General features: G+C 46.9%; 1 protein-coding gene across 8 annotated transcripts in view; it reads left to right on the top strand.

Annotated features, from left to right (window-relative positions):
* Myo5b (myosin VB) overlaps positions 1-24,188 on the top strand; it is a 301,927-nt gene that overhangs the window by 159,453 nt on the left and 118,286 nt on the right. For all 8 annotated transcript variants that reach the window (XM_034518119.2, XM_076912462.1, XM_076912461.1 and 5 more), the window contains 5 exons: positions 626-782; positions 9,975-10,118; positions 11,623-11,704; positions 17,047-17,154; positions 20,662-20,771. In XM_034518119.2, coding sequence (XP_034374010.1) covers positions 626-782; positions 9,975-10,118; positions 11,623-11,704; positions 17,047-17,154; positions 20,662-20,771 — 601 coding nt within the window. The remainder of the gene's footprint in view (positions 1-625; positions 783-9,974; positions 10,119-11,622; positions 11,705-17,046; positions 17,155-20,661; positions 20,772-24,188) is intronic.

Genomic DNA, 24,188 nt, shown 5'->3' with positions numbered 1-24,188 from the left:
TTCCTTGGGGGACATAAAGGCATACACCTTTCATTTCTTATATGTGTTCCTTTGTTGTCTTGTAAAAAGACTATAACTGTAGTTGTTTACCCTGTGTGAGGTATCCTCTTTTCCTGACTTGACTCTAGCCTCTCGTCCCTTTTGTTGCAGTGAGGATGGCAGCATGCCCTTTGTGCAATACATCTGTATAAGCAAAGCTATTCAAATCTGCACAATCATCATGACAGCTAGACTCAATATAAGAGAAGACCCTTGTTCTTATCAGAAAACTTATGGGGAATTTAGACGCACAGAGTGGGCCTGTCGGAGGCACAAAGACAAAAGGATGTATATGTTCTTAGGATAATAGGCACTGTGCCCCTCTTTGTAGGGTAAGCTGCTGGGTACACCATACTTCCACTCAGTGATGGAGGGAGGGCCTGTGCCGTTTGAAAACCCTATTCAAATATGCCTTCTTCCTCCCATTTTCAGAGCTTATGTAGGCCTATGAGTGAGGGCAGACTTTACAATTATTCACATTTATCCCCAAGAGATGCCTCTTACCAGGTTGGCCCGCATCAGAGTTCTTGGCAGGAAGTAGCTCCTTGCCATGGCCAGTGACTGACCAGAGCTCTTTCCCTTCCAGAGACGAGAAGAACCAATCCATCATAGTCAGTGGAGAGTCTGGAGCAGGGAAGACGGTGTCAGCCAAGTATGCCATGCGCTATTTTGCCACAGTTGGTGGCTCAGCCAGTGATACCAACATTGAAGAGAAGGTCCTGGCATCCAGTCCCATCATGGAGGTAAAGCCTTCCCAGGGAATCTCTGGGGGTGGGGGGTTTGAATGTGGTATGGGTAATGAAGAGAATCTTTGAAGCAGCTGACTTAGGCAGCAATGACACTTCCTCTATCAGGAGAGAGATGGTGGAGGTGCCTCTGAGACCCCAGATTAAAGATAATCTGACCTGATCATGTCCTGCAGGGCCCTGGCCCGTGTTACATCTTCATGCTCTCTGTGTCCTTGGGTAGTAATGGCCCCTCCCTCCTGCTGCACCTTTGCTGCCTCCCCTTCTTGCTGCCATCATGGGTCAGAAAATTAGCATGTCCCCAGAACCAGCAAATACTTTGAAAATCTCTCTGCATGAGAAGGCAGTTCTGGTGCAGACAGAGGCCGATCAGTTGAAGTCAGATCCTCTTCTCTGTGGAGAAGATGATAAAGGCGAGCCAGCACACTTGTGACAGCATCACTTCTGCCGAAGATCTCTAGAAACAGTTACCTGCAATGACATGAGGCAGCCAAGGTATGCCCTGTCTAGTTCTTTACCCTGTCTGGGTCCTGTCATCGGCTAGGACGTTATGACAGGAACTTGGGTTGAGTAGGCTCACAGAACTTGTGTTCAGGCCAAAATTGTTTCCAAAAATTAGATCTTGCTGTAGCTAATAATGGTTTAGAGTCAGATCTGTCTGTCTGTCTGTCTGTCTGTCATCTATCTACCTGTTGTTTATTTATCCCTATTCCTATCTCTATCACTGTCTCTACCTCTCCTCTTTATAGGGTTTATTCTGATAAATAGAACTAAATGTCTTCATAGCCTGGTTCACTTTGTGTCCCACTGTTTGGGTTTTTCCTTCTTTTGCTGGCCAGGAGGTAGATAGGGCTAATTTTATTTTACATGGTAAGACAGAGCAGGAATCTGAAGCAGAAACCATAGAAGAATGCTGCCCCCCCCACCCCCACACACACTACATGCTTAGCTATCTTTTTTTTTTTTAACATAGTTCCAGGACCACTTGCCTAAGGAATGGTGCTGCCCATGGTGGACTGGGCTGTCCTGCATCAATTAATAAGCAAGACAGTCTGTAGTAGACATGTCCACAAACCAATCTGATCTCGGTAATTCCTGAGTTGAAGATTTTCATTCAAATGACTCCAGGCCATGTTAAGTTGGCAATCAAAGCTAACAATTGCACTCACTCTTGAAGCCAACGCTCTTTTTATTAACAAGGTTACATTCAGTTTACTCTTTCTCCAAGCTGGGCAGTCCCTTTTTTTAATTAAGAAAAAATATAGAAGCATTATGAAGAGAACAGGGCAAAAGCCATGCACATTTGTGCCTCTGACTTCTGTGTGTTAATCCTACCAACACCAGCCTGACACTTGCAGAAGGGTGATCTGGAGCACCAAGGGAGCGGAAGTGAAGGTGTTGACAAGCCACAGAGAAGATTTGCAGGGTTGTCTGCTGAACTAACATCCTGATAGCTGGAGCCCAAGCCTGAAAAGGCTCTGGGAAAAAAAGGGAGAGAAGGGTGCAGAGATGGGGAAAGGAAAAGCTGATGCTGACAGGAGTGCAAACAGCCCTCATGGAAATGGTTGTGTCCGACAGACCAGCCGCAGAAGCCTGAAGGCACTTTAGATGCCAAGGGAAGTATGTGTGTATTTTGATAACTGTGCAAGTGACTATACAGTTGGAAATGTTTTTAATCAAGTTTTATAGAAAAGCAGATTCATATTCTTTTTCTGGGTATGCTGTTAACACAGAAAACATCATTGTTGTAAGGAAAGAGCTGTCTTGCTAACAGCGTCTCCCTGGCTAGACTGATGTACACCGAAATCATCTTCCCCAACAGTGTTAGAGTTGTCCTGTTGGTTCCGAGGGTAGAGGTTCCCTGACACTGAGACCCATAGATGCTTGGCACAGATGCCCTGTGGTAAGGGCAAACTCTACCCCATTTTATCTTCCTTCCTCTCTGCCACTAATATGGACTTAACTCCCTTGATTATGGAGCCCTATTGGACACAGTGTGTTGGGTGTTGGGTTTTTGGTGACATCATTGAAGCTGCCCTTTTCAAAAGCAGTGGTTCTTCTTTTAGTTTGTGAGTCTTCAGATAAGTAATTCTGCCATTTAATTTTTTTTTTTTTTTTTTGAAAGTCGGGACTTGTTTGTAAAAGTTTAAGGGACATGCTTCCTAGGAACCCTCACGGTGAACTTTACCTGTTCAGAACATCAAATGAAGACCTCATTGGGTTTTACAGCTACCATCGGAATTTAATAATCTATACAAGAAGGGTGTTGGAAAGTTAACGTTTACCTGCCTGTTATGAAAAGAATCCTTGATAAAGCTGAATGGAGTTTGGCTGGAAAATAAACAGAATCGGCCCAGTTGAGATAAGATCTGGTTTTGTTGCATGTTCTAGCCCCATCAACACAGAGAAGTCACTGCAGCATGGATCTTTCCATTGCTGTGGACCAACACATCTCCTGGACCTTCCATGGCCTCCCCTGTGTCCCTCTATCCCTCTTTTGCCCAGTGCAAGGGTAAATTCAGAGTCTTAAGGCAAGGCAGTTTTTGATTATTTAAGCAAAATTTCCATCTTCAAAATTGCTTTCCCAGGAAAACTTTCCTTTCTGCTGAGTGACAAGAGACCGCCTGTTCTCTAAGAATTCAAAAGCTAGCATCACTATTCTGATGTAAATTAGAGCATGCTTGCTACAGTTGAAGGTGCTTTTACCAAGAGAATAAAAGCTACAAGGAGAACTTTCATTTACATGGTGCTTTGGAACTGGTTGGGCCCAGTGGTACATGCCTTTATCCCAGCACTTGGGTGACAGGGGCAGGAGGGTAGTAGAGTTGAGGCTGGCTTCGAACTCTGTAAGTTTGGCCTCAAAGAGTTCAGAGTTTGAGTCCAGCCAGGAGTACATAGAGAGAAACCTTGTCTCAAAACAAAAGAAAAAGGAGGAGGAAGAGGAGGAGAAGGAGGAGGAGAAGGAAGGAGAAGGAGAGGGAGAAGAAAAAGAAGGAGAAGGGAAGGGGGGAGAAGGGGGAGGGGGAGGGAGAGAGAGGGAGAGAGAGGGGGAGAAAGGGAGAGGGAGAAAGAGAAACTGATAACTGTCTGGAAGGCTAAGTAAAGCTTAGTTCGTTGGGCTACACATCTGGAATTTCTGATTCAGAAGGTCTAGAAGAGACCAGTACTCTGCATCTCTCATGAGCCCCAGTGTGATAAGGGACGTTGCTGAACCAGATACACTGTTGCAGAACTATCCACCTGTTATAAAGATGAGGAGGGACCTCTGATAGTGTGAACAATGACAGAATCCCTGTGGTTCTGTAGCCAGATGGCACTCCACATCCTGATGCGTTGCCTCTAGTGTTTTCACAGGTATTGGAGCATAAGTCTCGTCTCCATGACGTTAAGTTTGGGTGAACTTACTACCCACAACATGCATTAGTAAGAGACTTTCCATAATAAACTCTATTGTCCAACACTTAGTTGGTATTCAGTTTAAGCTATGCAGTCTAAGACTTCTGAAGTTGGGTCCTGCCTGTGGCCCCAGTGCAGAAGAAATCCATGGGCCCTGTGGCTTTGGTACCACATGTGCGCCTGTGTTAAAGCAGCTAGGCCAGAGCTTTAAAGATCGCACTGTATATTCTCTGAACCTGCCTGGCTTTCTCCATCGATAGACTCTCAGCGCTCAGTTTACCTTTTAGGCAGATTTCAGAGACGTGAACCTTCTTCTAAAGATAAAGCAGTTATTTTTGGCAAAGCAGAAAATTCTCTTTAATGCTTGGTGACTGATCAAGTAAACATTAGTCACACTTGGAGTTCAGTGCAGGCAAGATACCATGTTACTAAATAAGACAAAAGGAGCGTCTTCAAATTTTTTTAAAGAATTATTTATTATGTGAGTACACTGTCAGTCTCTTCAGAGACACCAGAGAAGGGCATCCAATCCCATTACTGATGGTTGTGAGCCACCATGTGGTTGCTGGGAATTGAACTCAGGACCTTTGGAAGAGCAGTCAGTGCTCTTAACCACTGAGCCATCTCTCCAGCCTCCATTTTCAAAATATTTACTGGGCAAAATATGCATGGCAAAATATTCCTCTTTAGGTATATGACTCAGAGGCATGAAGTACACTCAGTGTTTGTGAATCTACCACTACCATCTGTTGCCAGAATTTTCCCATCACCCCAGTAGAAACCCTGGTCCCATTGAAGTTACTTTTCCCTTCCCCAGGCCCTTGGCAAACTGATTTCAACCTCTTGTCTTTGACTCTTACTGCTCTGAGGACTTCACGTGAAGGGCATCATATAATACTGGCCTGTGTGTATCTGGTTAACTTTATTTGGCATGATGTTTTCAAGGTTCATCCGTATTTTAGCATTTATCAATACTTTGTTCTTTTTTTTAATGGCTGTATATCTCATTGTATAAATTCACCATGACTTGTTTAGCCGTTTCTCTCCTGATGGGTATGTGGTTGTTTCTGCCTTTTGCCTATTGTGGATACTCTTTCTATTGGGCATTGATACAGAAGTTATCAATTTAAGTCCCTGCCCCGGGAATTTTTTTAAGTTATGGTGGTTACTAATAATTGAAAGTATGCACTGTTCGTTACAGCCTGAGTAGGCTGCTGAGGTCTGTGAGAAGGATGCTTTAGCATGCTAGAAACATAAGAGCAACATGCATCCCCTCAGAAGACCGAGGTATGCTAACTAACTGCTCAGGCCTGAATGAGGAGCCTGAATCATGAACTTCCGCGATCATGATTGTGTGCATAAATATCGTTGTTTGGGCTCCAGGCATTAACTCTCTGCCTTGTGCAACTTGCTGCTTTGGAAGCCATCAGCTTAAGTGCTCAGGACTCCTCCCTTCAATTGTTATCTTTGGGGAAAAGCTTAAATTTGGTTGTGGAGAGGAGGCAGCAGAATTAGGAGGAACCCTGGCTGGGAGTCGGGCATTACCAGCAGAAAACAAGAAACCTTTTCTTCTACCAAAGATGAGCACAACTTTTCAAACATTTAGCCTTTCTATGTGTCATAAAGTCAGCTTGTGGCCCCTCCAGTGTCTCAATAAGGAGCAGCTGATTACTGGCTGTTCTGCCCAGTCCATGGGAAGAGTCCCTGGGAAGTGTCCCCGGCTCACCCCCAAGCAATCAGTTACTGTGGTGTGTCCCCTAACTTCCTCTGCAGACACTTCCCAGGGAGACAGAGAACTGGACATAGTCTGAGCATGCAGAAGTACCAGTAGGCTAAGCTGAGTGGCAGCTGTTGAATTATGCAGACTGGAGGCTGGGCTGGGATTGGCTGGGGCAGATTGGTCTGATTTGTTGGCAGTGCTATTGCACTCTGGCCCCATTTTTCTTAACAGCTTGTGAACATCCTAGGAGGGATTTGGTCCTAAAGCAACATTGATGAGGAGAACATTGCTAATCAGGAGACCAGGGTGGAGGCAGGGACAGAACCCAAGTCCAGGCTATAGGATCATGAAACCAGACAGACAACCCTAAGTGCCACAGATACTTCCCCTACTGAAAGGGGAAGGTTGGAGCTATAGTGAACAAAAACTGTAAAAGACCAAAGGTGTGAGGCTTAGGATTTTGTCTTCATCATTGGTTTAAAAATGGCTGCAGCTGTTTAACCAATTCGGACAAGAACCTGGTTCCTACATGTTCTACATCCGTGTTCTCTTATCACATTTAGCCGCTCCAAAGTTGTCTATTTTAGACTCTGCTGCCCTTTGTCCACACTGTTTTCTCCACTGGGAGGATTCTGCTCCCCATGGGATTCACTGCAGTTTTCTCTTTTCCAGCCTTTACCATTCTGCTGCAGGCTACATGCTCCCTCTCTTGTGCTTCTGTACAACTCCTGTCTGCTTCCCTGTTGTGTAACCCATTGTTAAAATGACTCATTGTATTCCTGTATTCTACTATACAATTTACATAGGAAAGTGTATTCGAATTTCACACTTCCGTATGCATAAACAGCAAAGAACATGCCATGGTTTATCTCTACCTGCATTTTTGTTTCTTTGTGCCAAGGTACCATTCTGTAGCTCTGACTGGCCTGGAACTTGCTATGTAGACCAGGCTGACCTTGAACTTACAGAGATCCTTCTGCCTCTGTCTCCCATGTGCTGAGATTAAAGATATGAACCACCACCACTACATCTGGCCTGTGGCAATGGATGTAGTATCTGTTTTTAACCAAATAAGACATTTGAACTTCTCGAAGTTGAAACTGTAAATTGGAACGTGAAGTTCATTTGTTGACAACAGTGACAGTAGCTTGTGTTTTATAGTCTTCCACAAACTGGCTTCTGCTGATTGCTAACTCATGTTTAGCATATTCATTTGTCTCTGTGTGTGGTTTTTTTAAGAGTGGTAAAATGTAGAAGTGAGTGTGTAGCCATAGTTTTTACAGCACTGTAACAGGCCGGGCCCTGGGCCTACTACAGCACGTCACCAGGAGGGCCAGACCATCTCCCTGGTGCTCTGCGTGGAAGCCACCAGTCATGCCTGGGTCTGTTAATCCACCAGAATTCTAAGATGATGGTGGTTGCCACTCTTGTATTCTCTAGTGGGAAACCTACAAAGAGAGACTTTACCTGAGTGTGTGGCCGCTCTGACAGGTTAGGAGAGCCATGTGGCTGCAGGCTTCTTTACTTTGAAGCACATAGGAAGCAGAGAGCCCATCAGGTGCAGCTACATGGGAGCTTAGGTCCAGAGTTGACTGTTTGCTGTTTTTAGTGTAGTTTGTTTCTGAAGGATACCTTCCTCCCCTCTTTCTTGAGAGGGTAGAATGAGGACTGGAACTTCTGCAGTCCGTCCTCCACAGCCCTCCACCCTGCCTTCTGAGCTAAGGAAGGCTTAGCTGTTAAGGATGGCTGTTACTGTTTCTAGTTTCACTTCTGATTTGGCTCGGTCCTTAGAACTGTGGAAGTTGCTCCCACATCAGGCAGCTGCTTTTCTGGTGTGAGTGGCAGGAGCCTGGGGGACAGCACGAAGGACTGTCAGTCTGTGTAGTCTGAATCTAGACTTGAGAACCTAGGCATGCCTGAATTTAAATCTTGACTGCTTCCTAGCTTTATGACCTTGGGTAAATTATTTGACCTTCACAAGCCTGTATCCCTGTAAGTAGATGGAAATCGATGGTCGTCTCTCAGAGTTCTTGTCCACTTTAACCAACACAATAAACAGCCAGTGTTGGAGACCTGGGGAAGACTAACTTTTGCCAACATTATGGAGTACACTCAGCTTTTCCCTCTTCAAAACAGAGCTGCCTTACTGAAGTGTGACAGTCTGTCATTGTCCTGTGGAGCTTAAGAGTCATTTGAGCTGGCATCTTAGAAGCCCAGCAACATAATTGTACACCCATCCTTTCCTGGAGGAATGGAGTGTGTGCAGGGCCCAGAAAGATGCATGGTAGGAGATTTCTTCTGGCCTGTGGGGTCAGACAAGAACCTGCCTGCCTTTAGGTTTGGAATTGAACAAGAAGGGCTGGTAGGCGTGGGGAGCTGTGGGAAGAGAGTCCCAACAACAGGAACAGTGTGGGCGAGTCTTGTGTGACTGTGGAGAGCTAACAGGGCTGTTGAATCAAAAAGAAGTGTTCTGGTTTTTAGAGCCTGGGACCAAGTACTAAGTAATGACCAGCAAGGCTGCTGCTACCGAGTACATGGCCATGCTGAGATTCTAAACTAAAGGGGAGTAGAAGCTACTGAAACATTTATACCAAGAAATATAATCAGGTTCACAATTGCCATGGATTTTTCTGTTAGTCAAGAGGAATATTGACTGCAGGGTGCAAGGTTAGGCATAGGAAATGTATAGAGAGATTGTTGGCATTACCTAGGACAGAGATGGTGGTGGTGTGGGCCAGGTCCATGCAGTAGGACAGACAGAGACCAATGGCACATCACTTTGAAAACACTGGAGATGTGCATGGGTAGACCAGTGCTGGCAGAGCCACTTCTCCAGCAGAGAGCGAAGAACTGGCTTCCCTTTGCTCGTCTCCAGGGCAGGAGCAGTGACAGTTGTCCTCATGAAGTGTGAGCATGTTAGATGAGCTTTCAGCTCCATCAGAGGCTAACTGGGATTTGAGACTAGCAGACAGAAGAACTTGGGCCTTTGGTTGGACTTGGCTGGCCTGAACTAGAGGGTGGGTTTTGGATCTTTCTTTCGACTTCTTGGCACTTCGTATTTTCTAGACCACTAAAAAGTTACAGTGGGATTTTAGTGGAATTTTTCCAAGTGTTTTCAGAACCTAAAAAAATGTGAATAAGAGATTAAAATAAGAAAAATCCATTATTTGGTGTGTTAGTTGTGTGACTTACAGAAACTGAACCATCATATGAGACCAGTTCTTGAATGACTGATTTTAAATCGTATTATGGACTAGATGTGATGACACACACATTTAATTCAAGAACTCAAGAGGATTGCTGTAAGTTGGAAGCCAGCCTGGCCTACATAACAAATTCCAAGCCAGTTGGGGCTACATAGAGACCTTGTCTCAAGATAGAAATATTTGCACTGTTGAATCTGTGGCCTTGCTATGTGGGAAATAACCCCTAGTGTGGGTGACGTCCTGATCCTAGTGGATTGTTATATCATTTGGTGGCCTTTCTGGGAAGTACCATTCACCAGTGTGTGTGGGCAGGGGGACATTTGGCTGCTTGATTGCATGAGGAATGGGAGTAGATTAGACAGAGCAAGTGGCACTTTCTCTCTCAGAACTGTGGACACACGTGAGTGCTGATTTGGTGGCTCCAGAACTTTGGAGCCAGGGTCTCTGACTCTCTGGGTCCAGAGTGACTAGGTCAGTTGCCGCGTGTATTCTAGACAGAAAGGAGAAGAGGAGAGGAATGTTGTGTTAGAATATCCCTTACCTGGCTTTAAGTAGTCTTCTGCTCAACAACTGGCTCTTAAGCATGGCCAATAATTGTCAAAGGGTCTGAAAATCAGAGTTTGCCTTGGTTTCATTTTAAGTAAACGAAGCAGAACTTCCCACCCAGCCCTTTGTCCTCACAATAGCAGAGGTGGGTACCTATGTAAGGAAAGAAGGGATTCCATGCTGCCACAGGCCTACAGTCTTGAAGTCAAGAAGCCCGTGGGCCGCTGGGGTGGGTGGGAGGTGCCTGTGCACATTACTCACTGAGCTGTCTCCCAGGGCTTACCCTCACTTTTTACACACTTCTATTGTCTGTTTATCCAGGCCATTGGGAATGCCAAGACCACTCGCAACGACAATAGCAGCCGATTTGGGAAGTACATTGAGATTGGCTTTGATAAAAAGTACCACATCATTGGGGCCAACATGAGGACCTACTTGCTGGAGAAGTCCAGGGTGGTCTTTCAGGTGAGTGACAGGACTCCGTCATTTGTACTTCACCTCCATTACTGTCCCACCCACTCCCTGTGCTCACAGAGAAGCCTGTCTTTTTCACCTGGAATCAATGTTCTGGTTCTCTTTCTTCTCTTTCAGAGTACATATTCATGTAGACTAAGCCTCAGGTCTTCGTGAATCTTTTGCACAGTATTGCTTTGCCTGGCACTAGATCCAGGGCTAAAGAAAGGGCAGTTGGCTTTACAGTCTTACCACCTGAGAATGTCAGAAGCAGCTTCCAGGGAACCTGTTTGTTTGGTGGGTCAAAAATATGTGTATGGCTAGATAGGTAGGTAGGTAGGTAGGTAGGTAGGTAGGTAAGTAGGTAGATAGATAGATAGGCTGAAATACTCATACATACACACATATGTGCATGTACACACCACACACACACACACACACACACACACACACACATTTGGCTTTCTTTCCTAGGAAGCAGTGTGTATAAACACCACTTATTTCTTCCCCATCATGGTCCTTGGTTGGTCTCTGCCGACCCTCCTCTTCCTCCTGCTCAGCTATCCCTGGCCTCTGCCTCAGCCCTTCCTTCCTGCTTCTGGTGACGGTCAGCGTTACTAGCTACCTCAACCACCATTCTCCTGCATCAGCTTTGCCCTCTCATCACTGAACTGAGGTAGCCTGATTCAGTGGTGATAGTGATGGCCTGATTCAAGTCTGCAGCTCACTTTTCCTTGTGCACAGTGGCTTCCCTGCCCCCAGGGTTCAGCTGTCCGCAGGAACCCCAGAGTCTCCTGAGCGGTCCCTTAGTGATGACTTCCTGCTAATGGATAACAAATATTCCATGACCTTTCAGACTAACTCCCCTTCCCTCGCAGGTTGTTTGGGTGGCCCTGCATCCTTCCTTCACTAGGCAGAGGGGCAGGAAGCTCTGTTGGGTGGACCGACAAGCTGCCTGCACTCCATCATGACTTTAACTTTCCTCTTCTGTGACTGTTTCTACCTAGGCCTCCTAACTCTCTGTACACCACCTCCCCAATTCCCCTCCCAGCTAATCATTCTAGTCATGAGCATCCACTGAACATCTCCAGGGACCTTCCCGACTGCCTGGCCCAGCACAGTGGGCAAGCTCAGCTTTATTTAGCTGCGAGTCCCAGAGAAGAAAGAGAGCTTCCAACGGGGAAATAAAGGTCTGAAGAGCACCAGTCAGGCAGCAAGCATGACAGCGTTTGCTGACTGACCCACCATTTGTGACATGGCATTGGTGTTTAACGTAGAAGGGAAAGGAAATGTCTGCCTCCACAAAAGCTAAGGGGTAAACATCCTCACGGGAGAAGAAAAGACCCTGTCATAGCAAATGGAAAACATGTCAGTTGAAATTGCAAGTGTCTGGGGCACGTAGGAAAAACCTGAGGGAGGTGGCTCATGCGACCTGGATGGAACACCTGGGACCAGAATGGCCAAGGAGATGATCCTGGAAACCACGGCCTAAAACTGATCTTCTTTTCCTCTCCAGGCGGATGATGAGAGGAACTACCATATCTTTTACCAGCTCTGTGCTGCTGCCAGCCTTCCTGAATTTAAAGAGCTCGCTCTAAGTAAGTCACCCAGGTACACAGGGTCCTCTGCAAGGGCAGCTGCCACAGCAGGCAAATAGCAGCTCTGCCCAGAGCCCTCGGTTATGGATTCTTGTCTCGGCTATGTCCTTACTGTGTTTCTGCACCTCAGTCCCCTCAGAGCCTTGCTGCAGGTTAGTGATGCTGCAGGGTTAGCTATTTCCTGCTTTCCTGCAAGGAGTGAGCTGTAGGGATGGAAGTGTATTTGCAGAGCAGTGCAGGTGTCACCTATTTGAAAGATGTGCTGCAGGGCTAATGATTCTGTCATTCAGGTGCTTGCCCCACAAGCATAAGGACCTGCATTTGAATACCCAGAAAGCCAGGTGTGTGAACACATGTCAGGGATGCTGGCACTGGGTAATGGAGAAGTGAATTCCTGAAGTTCATGGCCACCCAGTCTGCCTACCTCAAGTAGAGGCTCAGGCTCAGTAAGAGGGGAGAGAAGAAATGAAGTCATCCCATGTGGCCCTGGCCTCTGTGGATGCACACACACCTGCACAAGTATGTATGTATACAACAAAATACATGCACAGATTTTTTTTCTTTAAGAAAAAAATGTTTTTTCTTTCTGCATCATGAGAAATTGATACCTTTCAGAGGATCTAGAGATTTATACAATGCTCATCATTTTATCATGGGATTTTTGAAACCTCAAAGCCAGTGACATACTCCCACCAATAAGGCCACACTACCTAATCCTTCTAATCCTTTCAAATAGTGCCACTCCCTAGTAACTAAATATATATTTAGTTGCCTTTGGAGGCAATTCTTATTCAAAGCATAAGTGGTTGCAGGATTTGCTTCCTTCCTGATAACTTCCTATAGTATTTGTTTACATATCACGTGATTCAGGCCATGTTGATACAATAGTGTATGACCCGGCTGTGGGTTCTGCCACAACTTATCCTATCAATTACAGTATATTCAGGGGGAGGTAGTATGTTGTGAGAAGCACAGTCTCAGGCAAAGTCTCCCCTAAGAAAAGTCAGTTTACTTGGAACCCAGGGGTCAGGGTTTTCATGGTCAACCTGCAGGAGCTGTTTTTCTAAAGGTTGTTTTATGGAGAATCAAATACTGACAAGATCTATCTGGCTGGCCACTTTGTCCTGAACTTGAATAGGAAAGTTGTCTAATTTTTTCATTTACATGAGTTTTATTGAGGTTTAGAATATCTTTTCCTTATTTTCCATTTGTGCAAGGTACAGACTCTCTGAGCGTCTGCCAGAACCCTTGAAAGTTACCCAATTCAATCGATTTCTTACATCTCGGAGAGCACCTTGGAGTGAATTGAAGAGCCTAGGATGAGCTCCTGCAAGGCTCCCTGTGGCCTGTGGGTGGGTTGGCTGTGAGCCCTGAAGCTTGGATTCTGGTTTCCTTGATCACCCTGAAAAACAGCTGGGAAAGTCAAATAAAAGAAGGACTAGCCTGAAGCTCCAGTGACTCTCTAGACACTGTAATCCTTCTCTTGTTCATAACCTAAAATGCATTATACAGAAGCCTCTGCAAGTCTGGTGCCCTGGCATAACTTGTACATTTGTTGGAAGGCAGAGGACGTGGGTGTGTCTTGTAACCCATGTTCTTCCTCCATCCCGTTTGTTCTGTATGTTTAAAGTGGTCATGTGTTGCATGCAATTTTTAAAAAGCATGCTACCTCCTTTGCCTGGTGCCAAGGCCCTCCATCTGACCTCTCCCAGTTCCTTTGGCTCCATCTGGCTTAGCCCAGAATTGAACCCCACCGATCTCCAACCTGGAGGTGCTGTCACACTCCACTGTCCCTCTCAGCTAGCTTCACCAAGCCACCAGCTATCACCCCGGCTGCTCTCCTGCCCACCTACCTCCAAGAAAGTAAACCACTAGACAGCTTTATCATTTTAAAACTAGCCAGATTGCACAATTGCTAGGCTCTTATCAGCTAACCTACTTTAGTCAATCACCAGTGGCAAAGGCCACCTTTTCCAGCCACCCACATGCCTCCTGTTCACAAACCTGGCAAAAGCCTCCTCTTTCCCCGTGCCCCTTCCCTTCTTCCTGGGACCTGGAATCCCATCATTTTCCTTTTCCCCAGCAGTTGACTCTCATCTAATTTATTGACCAAATCAAGAACCAATTAGGAAACCACACTTTGTATCAACTCCTCTCCCTAGAATCATGGGAAATTCACAAAGTCCTGTGAAAACTTTGTTCTGGAATAAGTGCTGGTCAAGTTCCCGTCCCTTTCCATTCACTCTCGTGGTTGTGTTAAAAGATTTATTTATTTTATTTATATGAGTACACTGTAGCTGTCTTCAGACACAACCGAGAAGGGCATCCAATCCCATCACAGATGGTTGTGAGCCACCATGTGGTTGCTGGGAATTGAACTCAGGACCTCTGGAAGAGTAGTCAGTGCTCTTAACCACTGAGCCATCTCTCCAGCCTCATTGATATTGTTTTATAAGAGTTACTGTGGCCTTGCACAAGTCAGAGTACAACCTCTTACCCCAGGTAAGGTCCAAGCTCTGAGATGTTGACCTTGATGATTGGCGTTCCAATCAGACAATAATGGCCTCTCTGTGATCTGTTGACTGCTGGGGCTGGTGTCTGTCTGGTGAACCAGTTAATAGGCATTGTAGTGTACACTTATACTTAGAAATTCTTGGCGGAAGGTGCAAGGAGGAGAGAGGGTCATAGCTGCGTGATGAGAGAAGGTGTCGTGGGTAGGAAGGACAGTGCTGGCTTCATGGACCCGACTGGAGGAAACTGAGCTGCAGCCAGCCAGGCACAGGGGAGGACTAACTGTGTGCTGCTTGCCTGTCTCTTACTAACAGGGTCTGTTGTGTGCTAACTAGTGACTGGGGCAAGTAGACGCAGAGGGGACAGAGATGACCTTGTTAATGGCAGTCAGATGCTTTGGCAGGTGGCATCTGCAGCGAGGAGCCTCAGCCTAAGACTTTGGGAATGCAGAGTGGGAAAGGTAGGGGTGTTTGTCAGACTCAGAACAGCAGGCAGTGGGGCCCTAGCGGTTGACAGTGAAGAATCTTTTGAAGATGCTGTAAATGATTTCCCTCCGATGTGGAAGCCAGATGTCCACCTTTAGTCTCCAGTGACTCTGCTGTCTTGGCTGACATTCAGTGATGAGGTTTTTCTTTCTTTCTTTTTTTTTTTTTTAAATCAAAGTCATAAGATGCTAATGATTAATCATCTCTTCAGTGGAATGTTCAAGTAGTGGGCTTCCCATCCTGGTCATCTGTGGTAAGCCTGTACAACCCCTTAGCATCTGGTGTCCTCAGTTTACATGCTGAGAAGTGGGAGCGTATGTAGTAAGGCATCTTAGGCAGCAATGGGGCAGGCAGAGGTAAGCTGATTTGCAAGGACAGTGTAAGAAGAGGGACTGCTTTATTAGTCTTTGGGATCTATTCTTGCTCAACACGCTCAGTTATGGAGTAATTAGCTATGAAAGTACTAAATATGTTTTGAGCATGAGTCATAAATTTTACCTCTGTTGAACCTCTGAATGGATCAATTCCTTTCTCTTCCAGTTCAAGAATCTCGGCCCCCATTCATCTAAGTGTGTTAAGTTAATCCTTCAGGAAACCTTTCTTAGCCCACAGTGGATGGGCTATGCCTTCCCCTCTATTCCTGTTCAAGTATTAGTCTAGCCTATGATAGTTGTGGCTGTATTGTCAAGGTGAACTTCATCGCTGGCCTCTGATACTTTCCAGCTGGGCCTGGCTGTTTAGGTCAGACCCATAGCAATTTCCAGAAGGCTAAATTCACTGTGGCCTGGAACATCGATGTTACATCAGAGTACCAGGATGTGGGTAGAGATGGGAAAGGAGAGGTGCATAGGGGCTGTTGACAGCATGACAAAGGGAAAGGCTGGGGTGCAGCTGTGAGGTGACTGTGTAGATGGCAGAGACAGAGAAGAAACAAGAATCTGGAAGAGTGGGAGTGGTCATGTCACAAAGGCCTTGGACTTGAGCCCTTGCCTTGAGGGCCATGAGACTGTTGCAGGGCTTTGTGCATCAGAGGGATGTGGCTGAAGTTAGCAGCATTGCAGGCTGGGTTTGGGAGAATGTGAGCAAAATACAAAGACAGGTTTAGACTCTTTTGCAACATTCCCCTAGACAAGACTTACTGAAGGTCAGACCCACAGCAATGGCAGTCAGCAGGGAGAAAGGAAATGGACCATAGATGTTCTTGGGAGATAAATCAAAGGGCATGATGTTGAAAGGCGTGCAGTTGCTATGGAGTGTGGTTACCTGATATGTATTCAATCTGCATGTCCAGGTCTCAGGAAAAGAATTCAGTGGGGAGGTTTCGGAGAAAGAGGAGAACAGCGCATGTCCAGTCATGGCATCCCATAGAAACCAAGCTTCATACTCTCAGAGCATGCCGTGCCACTAGCTGGCTGTCCTCACATTTTGTATGTCCCAAAGATATTCTTTAAACATTGCGTGTTTGTGTGTGTAGATACGTGTACACGAGTGCCAGTGCCCACTGAGGCCAGAGGCTTCTGGTTCTCATAGGTTGGAGTTTCAGGAGGTTTTGAGTTTCCTAACAGACAGATCCTTAGTATCAAACTTGTATCCCCCACAAGAGCAGTGTGTGCTCTTGACTGCTGAGCCATCTCTTCAGCACCCCACCCCCACCAGTACATTTCATTACAGTCAATCATTGCAGGTGCTTGCTGGATATTTGCCCTCTGCTAAGCTCGTCTCTCACTTGTAAAGCACCTCACTGACTCTCCTTTCTCACTAGCTGTCAAGGCTGTCAGAGGCATGGCTGAGGGAGAGGGAACCCCAGAGGTGAGGGAGCACATAAGGATAGCCCTTCCTTGTCCTTACATCTGAGAAGCTCCTGTGTTTGAGGACTTTGTAAAATAGGCAAAACCAAGTCACTGACACCCTCCGCTGCCCCTCGTTAGTCAACCGTGACTGCCAGGTGAAGATCTCCTAAGGCTGTAGGAAATTCTAGAATATGGCTCTGCGTATACATTTTCATTGATGTGCAGCCCTTTGAAAACTCAAATCTGAGTTGAACGATGGTAGACTGGACTTCCTGTGACCCGGTTAGCCCGCCATATGCTCACAATGCCTGCTCACTACGCCAGTCTTACATGCACACACTTTGGGTATATAATACAAGTTTCTTTTGATTCGCTTTTCTCTCTCATTTCCCATTGTGGACAAAGAGTATTCTGAAGGATTATGCATCAGGCCAACAACAGAATTTGGTGTGAGCTAGCATGAGCTAGCGGAGATATCCTCCTAGGTGGAGATCTGCGGGAGATGAGGACTAGAGCTCTCGCCAATGTCTCACGCCTTTCTTCCCGCCTCCCACAGCGTGTGCAGAGGACTTTTTCTACACAGCCCACGGAGGAAACACAGCCATCGAGGGTGTGGATGACGCAGAGGACTTTGAGAAGACTAGACAAGCCCTTACACTCCTTGGTAAGGAACTTCTGAATGAGAGCAGCCTGTACAGGGGTCCCATGGGCGGGGGTGAGAAAGAGAAAGGTGAGGTCTTGGGGTTTACCTGCTAAGTCCTCTGAGCCTTGATGAGTGTCTCATTACACCCTCATCTCTCTCAGTCCACAGGCCTAAAGTTCAGAATTTGGAACTTTCTTAGAAATAAACTTTAAGCCAGGTACTGCAAGTTGTCTTATCACTTGCTTAGCTGTTGAAACACATAAAGAAAAGCCCAGCGAATCCATGCCTTTGTGTACTGTGGTCTGAGTTCAGAGGCAATATGTACCCCCATGAAGACCCTCTCACTTAGCCAGACCACCTGTGCACTAGCCACAGGATCTGAGCTGAAGCAGACCCCAGGGTCCAGAGCCCTGTGGCACATGTAATGCTGGTGTGCCAGCCATGAGTGTTGCAATGCTCAAAGCAGGGGGTTCTTTCTCTGTGACTTCAGTAGCAGAGCGGCTCAGTAGAGCTGGGGAGAATTGTCCCTATCCCCACCCTGTTTGGGGGGTAAGCACCCCCAGGTTCATGAGATGAAAGGTAAATCTTTCTTGATTGGGAAGGTAAAATGGTCAATCCTGGGGTCTGTAGCCAGGGAAAGGGAAGCGTAAGGCAGTCTGAACCTCAGAAAGTGACTCAGATGGCCACTACATCTTCCCCACCCCTTCTGGGACAGAGATAAAGCATTTGGCTTCTCTGCCAGGTTGCTCAGAACAGCATCTGTTCAGATCTGTGGTATAAGCCAAGTTCTGTCAGTGTCCAAATTAAATGTGACCAAACTGGACACACCCTCATCTCTACGGGGAGGAGCTAAAGGGCTTGTGTGCTACGGTCATGTCCCTGCATAGCTGAGGCATAAGTAGACTTCGTCATTTGTACCTGTGAATTATCAGGAGCAGAAAACACTCAGGTTATTCCAGCATGAAGACAGTACCATGATAACCAGAGCAGCAGAGAGTGATTAGCTGTAGAAAACACTGAAGTAGACTGAGGGCAGAGGTCACAGAGGCAAAGGAAGCACTGCTATGGCAAGTGCAAGGGGCCAAACATCGCAGGGACTGATGGGTAGAGGAACCAGAGTTGTAGGTGAACTTCAGACCTGTCCAGGTGAACTTCAGTGTGCCCAAGGGTAAGGACCAGCACTCTGTGCTTGCACTAAGTGCGGTGGGTCCATAGACCTAATATGTGCTTAGCAAGGAAGCTATTGGGCCCCCAGGTGACTGGTGATGCCTAGGAAGGAGCAGAACCAGGATGGGGACCACCTTTCTGCTAGCTTTACATCGCTGAGGGGACCTCTGTTCAGAACCCTGATGCCCTGTGAGTCAGCACAGAGCAGTTCACTGAGGGAGGGGACGACAGAGAATATTTTGATGTCTGCAAGTCTTGCTCCCCCACCCCCAGCATCACACACCCTATTGCTCTCCACTGTCAGAGACTTAGGAGGATGCCTGCTGGTGAGCAGGATGTGTCCTGCCCAGCCTGCCAACAGATGCACCCGCGCAGGGCTGGTGCCTGTTCTGGGCAACTGTGAGCAGTGGACGGGAGCTGATAGGAGGGGGCAGATACCTCCCAGGCTCTGAGATAAATACTTTAGTTCTCAGAGTAGATCACATTTTTGGAATTCTCTAGTAAAACTTTTTCTTCACTACTCTTTAATAAGTGTCCTCTTTCTTAATTACCAAGGTTGTAAATACATCATCTTGTATAAAATACAAGATAGTAAAGAGTTTATTAGTTTCTGTTGCTTCTGCTCACCTCCGCTGCAGAAGCCTGCCAATAGCTTCAGATAAAACAAGTGGGTGCGGCTATTATTATGGGTTTATGCAAACACCCTGTGAGTTGTGGCCATGGGCTGTTGGCCCTTCTTTTATTCCTTAGGTTTAATTGGTGATTTTTAAAATGTTTAATTTCTTGAATCACTTGTGTATTTACATCATTTCTACTCTTTCTGTTCCCTGGGAGCCCATCCTGTGCCCCCCCCCCCCCCACAACACTCATTTTCAAATTTATGGTCTCATTTAATTATTTTTGTTATATATGTACTATATATGTGTACTATATATGTATTATATGTGTGTACTATATGTATGTAATATATATGTATGTGTGTGTATGTATGTATGTATTCAGACCATCCAATATTGCTTGTATGCACATTGTTGGGACTGACCGCTGGGATAAGGTAACATAGCAGGAAGCTCCTCTCTGAAGAAACCACTCTCCCCTCCCTTAGCAACTATAGGCTAGCTGTAGCCAGTCATCTAAGCACAGGACCTGGTGACATAGTCATCCTCACCGGCATGCCAGCTACTGTGGTCACTGTGCAGGTCTCCTTTAGGGTACCACATGGCTGAGATTCACAGTGCAGCTTCCCTGTTGTGTCTGAGAGCAGGCACCCTGCTTCTCTGACTGCGGCAGTCTTTCCATTTTCTCTTCATGGTTCTTCTCAGCCTTGGGTTTAGGGCTCTGACTGTCATGTTGGGTCACTTACTCTTTGTAGTTGCTTTTCATGGGGTGTTTGGTTTCTGCTTCCCGTAGTGCAACATGGCTTGTTGAGGGTCTCTAATGATAACAGAGGGCTCTCTGAGCTCATGCTTGGGCTGTCCACTTTAGGGGTTGCCTGGGGTAATTTTTAATCCTAGCAAGCGCTGGCTTTGCCTCCCTTTTATATGCAGGCGCACTGGCTGCTGTAGCTCCAGTAAAGGGTAAGTAGATGTGGCTGAGGGGAAATCTGAGGGATTGCTGCCGTTTCCTCAATGGAAGGCAACTTTACTTACATTCATCATCTGTTAGCTTTGATAATAAGTTTGAGATCTTCTGAAACATAGAAAGAACTAATGCCTTCAAACTAAATCTAAATTGCAGGCAAATAGCAAAGTTGACGATCAAGTCTGTTGCCATAGTGTTTCTGGGCTGTGTGCGTTTCTGACGGTGTTGGGGCATGCATAGAAGGCAAATAGCTACACTCAGCTGGCACCAGCCATAAGCCAGCTGGCCAGCCAGTGCCTAGAACAGTAATCCCAGGGGTGTGGTGGAAGGTTCTCCTTTCTTTTCCCCTGTTGGCCGTGTGTCTGTGCCACAGATGTTTGCCGGATATTAGGTTTGGGGAAAAAAAAACAACTACAGATAAATGGCCATCCTTATTAAACTCATAAAAACATCCATAAAGTCTCTGGTTGAAATGAAGTCCAAAATGAGTCAATCATACTGCTGCCCCTCTGTGCCCTTAGAGATGCTCAAATCACAACGTGACCCATCTGGTGTGATCCAGACAATCAGTGAGGATATTTCCCCTTCAATCCAGGAGCCCCTTTGACTCTGAGATGCTACTTTGAGTGGTAATTACTTGGCCTGGCTGGTTTTAGGAGTCATTAACCCTAATCCAGGAAAGAAAATCAAACAATTTTTAAAGCCCTTGAAAAGGGGAAAAAGTCCTTTCTATCATAGCACAGATGCCGAGTGTCATTCATGTTATTTTTTTCCCTTCAGGAGTGCGAGAGTCCCATCAAATAAGCATCTTTAAGATAATTGCTTCTATCTTACACCTTGGAAGTGTGGAGATTCAGGCCGAGCGGGATGGGGATTCCTGCAGCATACCAGTAAGTGGCACCAGAGATAAAATGTGCACAGACAACTTGGATCCTCCAGCCTGATACCATGGGCATTCACCTCTGTACTCAGAGGGCACCCCTGCGTTATTTATTCTAAGCAGTAATGACTTCTGTTTTCTCACTGATAATTTTTTTTTTTTTAAGAACCAATTCATTTCAAATTGGCTGCCTTCAAGTTTCTATCACTGGGGCCAGGGATTTAGTGGCCAGTCAATAAATTTGTCTGATGGGTTTATTTTTCCAAGTACTCTGAGGTACATAGAATTCTACGACATGTCATCAATCTATTGAGTACCACGTGGGCTCCAGGCTGAAGTCTTTGCAGCAAGAAAACGGAGGGTTGGGCACCATAGTTGGCGATTGCTTCTAAAGAGCTTGCATTCTGACTGGGCAGCCAGGATGGGACGGCACTGGCTGACCTTTTCCCCGTAGAAGGCAGAATATTAAGTGAGGCCTCTCAGTCCAGGTTCTACCGGCTCTGACAGGTCCTTAAAGGCTCATAAAGGTCCTTTCCCCTGAGCCTAGTGTCACAGTTGACATGTGGTAGACAGGAGGAGGCTGTGTAGAATGGAGTATGCTGGAGAGAGCTCAAGCTGGTAGGACAGACAGCAGTTTCTATCTATCTGTGTCCTCTCTGAAACCCAGTGCTGTTGACCAGCACTAAAACTCCACTCTGGCCTTGAATAAGTACATCTGCCATGGTTTCACTTCTGTGCCTGTCTGTGACTAGCCTCGAAGGAAGCCCTAACTGTGATTCTTATTTCTCGGATGTGGAATTTAAATAACCAGATTCTAGGGAAAGGACAGATATCACTGGAGAATTCAGACGTGGATGTGCCTGAATCTCTAGCCATGTGCCACCCCTGTTGTTGCCGATGGTCTCAGAGTTGCACTCCTGGTCATGGAGCGTTCATCGGGTTCTTTTGGTGTGAGCACTGCTAGAGGTCAAGGTTTAGGCTCCACAGCACAGCACACTAAGCCTCTTTGCCACCGATTCTTACACAGATTCCTCTCTTGCTCTCAAGTCTTAACACAGTGACTTTTGCATTCCTTGTGTGATCTCCCTCTCCCCCTCCCTCTCCCTCTCACCCTCCCCCTCCCCCTCCCTCTCCCTCTCCCTCTCCCTCTCCCTCTCCCTCTCCCTCTCCCTCCCCGTCCCCCTCCCCCTCTCCCTCCCCGTCCCCCTCCCCCTCTCCCTCCCCCTCCCCCTCCCCCTCCCTCCCCCTCTCCCCCTCTCCCCCTCTCCCCCTCTCCCCCTCTCCCCCTCCCCCTCCCTCCCCCTCTCCCCCTCTCCCCCTCTCCCCCTCTCCCCCTCTCCCCCTCTCCCCCTCTCCCCCTCTCCCCCTCTCCCCCTCTCCCCCTCTCCCTCTCTCCCCCTCTCCCTCTCTCTCCCTCCCTCCCTCTTGCTCCTTCTCCTTCTCTCCCCTCCTCTTCCAAACTGAGAGGGCACTGGGTCTGTGTTCTTAGACACCTTTGCAGTGTGCAGGGCCCAGTAGGCACTCTAGAATGAATAGCTGGGTGATTCATTGAGGTTGTCTAGGCTTCAGTGGTAGTAAAAATGGGGGCCAGTGTGGACGAGCCGGAGCTCAGTGGTACCAGTGAGGGAGGAAAGCTCTGAGCACTGCGCTGGAGGACCACGGCCACTTTTATAGAAAGTCTAGCCTTGGGCTTGTAGGTGCAGTGTCTGATAATCCTTCACTCCTGGGCATTCAGATCAGGGGGGATGCGGTTATCAGTGCCTGTTCCCACCACCACTAAACTGTAGGGCCACATCTATTGTGTTCTGCTTGATATACTATGGTACTATGTGTTTGCGAGGTCTGCACAAAGATGGGACCATCAGGACAGAGGATACAGGTGACAGCTGAGATGGCCTGAGGTGGGAGGCTTGTTAGCAGGGTTGAAGGTCTAGGCTGTGGGAGTGATGACAGCATCAGGGTTGCCAGGGTTCAAATCCTGACCCCATCATTTCTCAGGGACGTAACTTTAGAGAAGTTCCCTCAGCTCCCTCAGTCCATGTCCCCCTCTACCCTCTGTGAAGGGAGAACAGGGTCCTCCATGAAGGCCTTCCCTCAGAGCTGATGATAAGTTTTAAACCAGTACCATTCTGGTTATTGGGGCCAGAATGGACCTTAAGAACATGCCTCTTGTTATACAGAGCAACACCTAATAAGGCCCAAGTAAACCCAAATAAAGCCCACAGAGAAGAATCTCTCTCGTAAAAGGCAGGATGACTAATGACCCTGCCCAGGACGGGCACAGGCTAGTTCTGTCCCGTACCATTCCCTCTCACTCAATCAGCTGAATATTTTTACCAAAAGACCTGAGCCATCCCCTCCCCAACACACACACACACACACACACACACACACACACACACACCTGCCAGTGACCCAGTAGATCCTGAACACGGCGCTCAGCCCAAGTGTGAGCTCCAGAGAAGTCTGCTCCGAGAACCACTTTCAGAAGTGGTTCTCCTCAGGTCCATTGGTGGGTTTGCTGTCTACTTACAAGCCGTGTGCCCTCTGCTCTGGAGTTTTCACTTTTAATTAAGTCATGGGAATGTGTTCCATGATTGCCAGGGTTACCTCAAAGATGAAACACTGTCCAATTAGTTGGACACCAGAGGCCATTTTTCCCCTTGAATTTGGCAATGCAGGCCCATAAAACTAAGCTGCTGACTGTAATGCTGACTGTTTTCATGGATTTATCACCATCTAATTATGCTTAAATGTAATTGCATGACGTTCAATCAGTTTCTGTTAGCACCTTTAATCAACAGTCAGAAGTGGGCAGGAGCACAGAAGTCCCGCTGTAGTGTCTAGAAACCTGTTCCCTGGTGGCTGTTAAAGAGTTAACTCCCTAACTGTGGTTTAGTCTCTGCCATACTCCAGCAAGAGAGAGGAGGGGAGGGAGGAGCAGGAAGAGGAAGGTTAAAGAGTGGGGGGGAGAGAAAAGGACACATGGGAGCAGGCCCATGTTTGCTGAAGCAAACCTCTCAAATGTCAGGGGATCCATCTGTAGTGTGTGTCTAGCAATTAAGAAATCCCTAAAAATAGGTCAGATGAACAAATTGGGCACTGGCCACCTATGAACTTGTTGCCTGCCAAGCAGGCTCCAAACTCTACCCTGAACAGCAATGTTATGTTGGAGTTGGCACGGGTAGGGTGGCTGCAGATGGAACCTGTGGTCAGAAGTAGCCATGACACCAGTTAACTGCTTAGTGAGAGGGAAGGACGGATCTCCACATACCAAAGCCAGCAACTCAAGCGGCCTGGCTTGGGTGGTCAGGGAGCTTTCCTCAGCCTGAATTTCCTCATCTGAGTAATGCGGGACAGACCAGGATGACAGCTGCCAAGCAGAAGCCTGACCCCAGAGATGAGGATTCTTGGTCCAGATGAGTCT

The sequence above is a fragment of the Arvicanthis niloticus genome, chromosome 14 (genome assembly GCF_011762505.2).
Source record: "Arvicanthis niloticus isolate mArvNil1 chromosome 14, mArvNil1.pat.X, whole genome shotgun sequence".
In the NCBI taxonomy this organism is placed as follows: Eukaryota; Metazoa; Chordata; class Mammalia; order Rodentia; family Muridae; genus Arvicanthis; species Arvicanthis niloticus.
The sequence above is the reverse complement of the archived record's forward strand: the minus strand, read 5'-3'. Positions and strand labels throughout refer to the sequence as shown.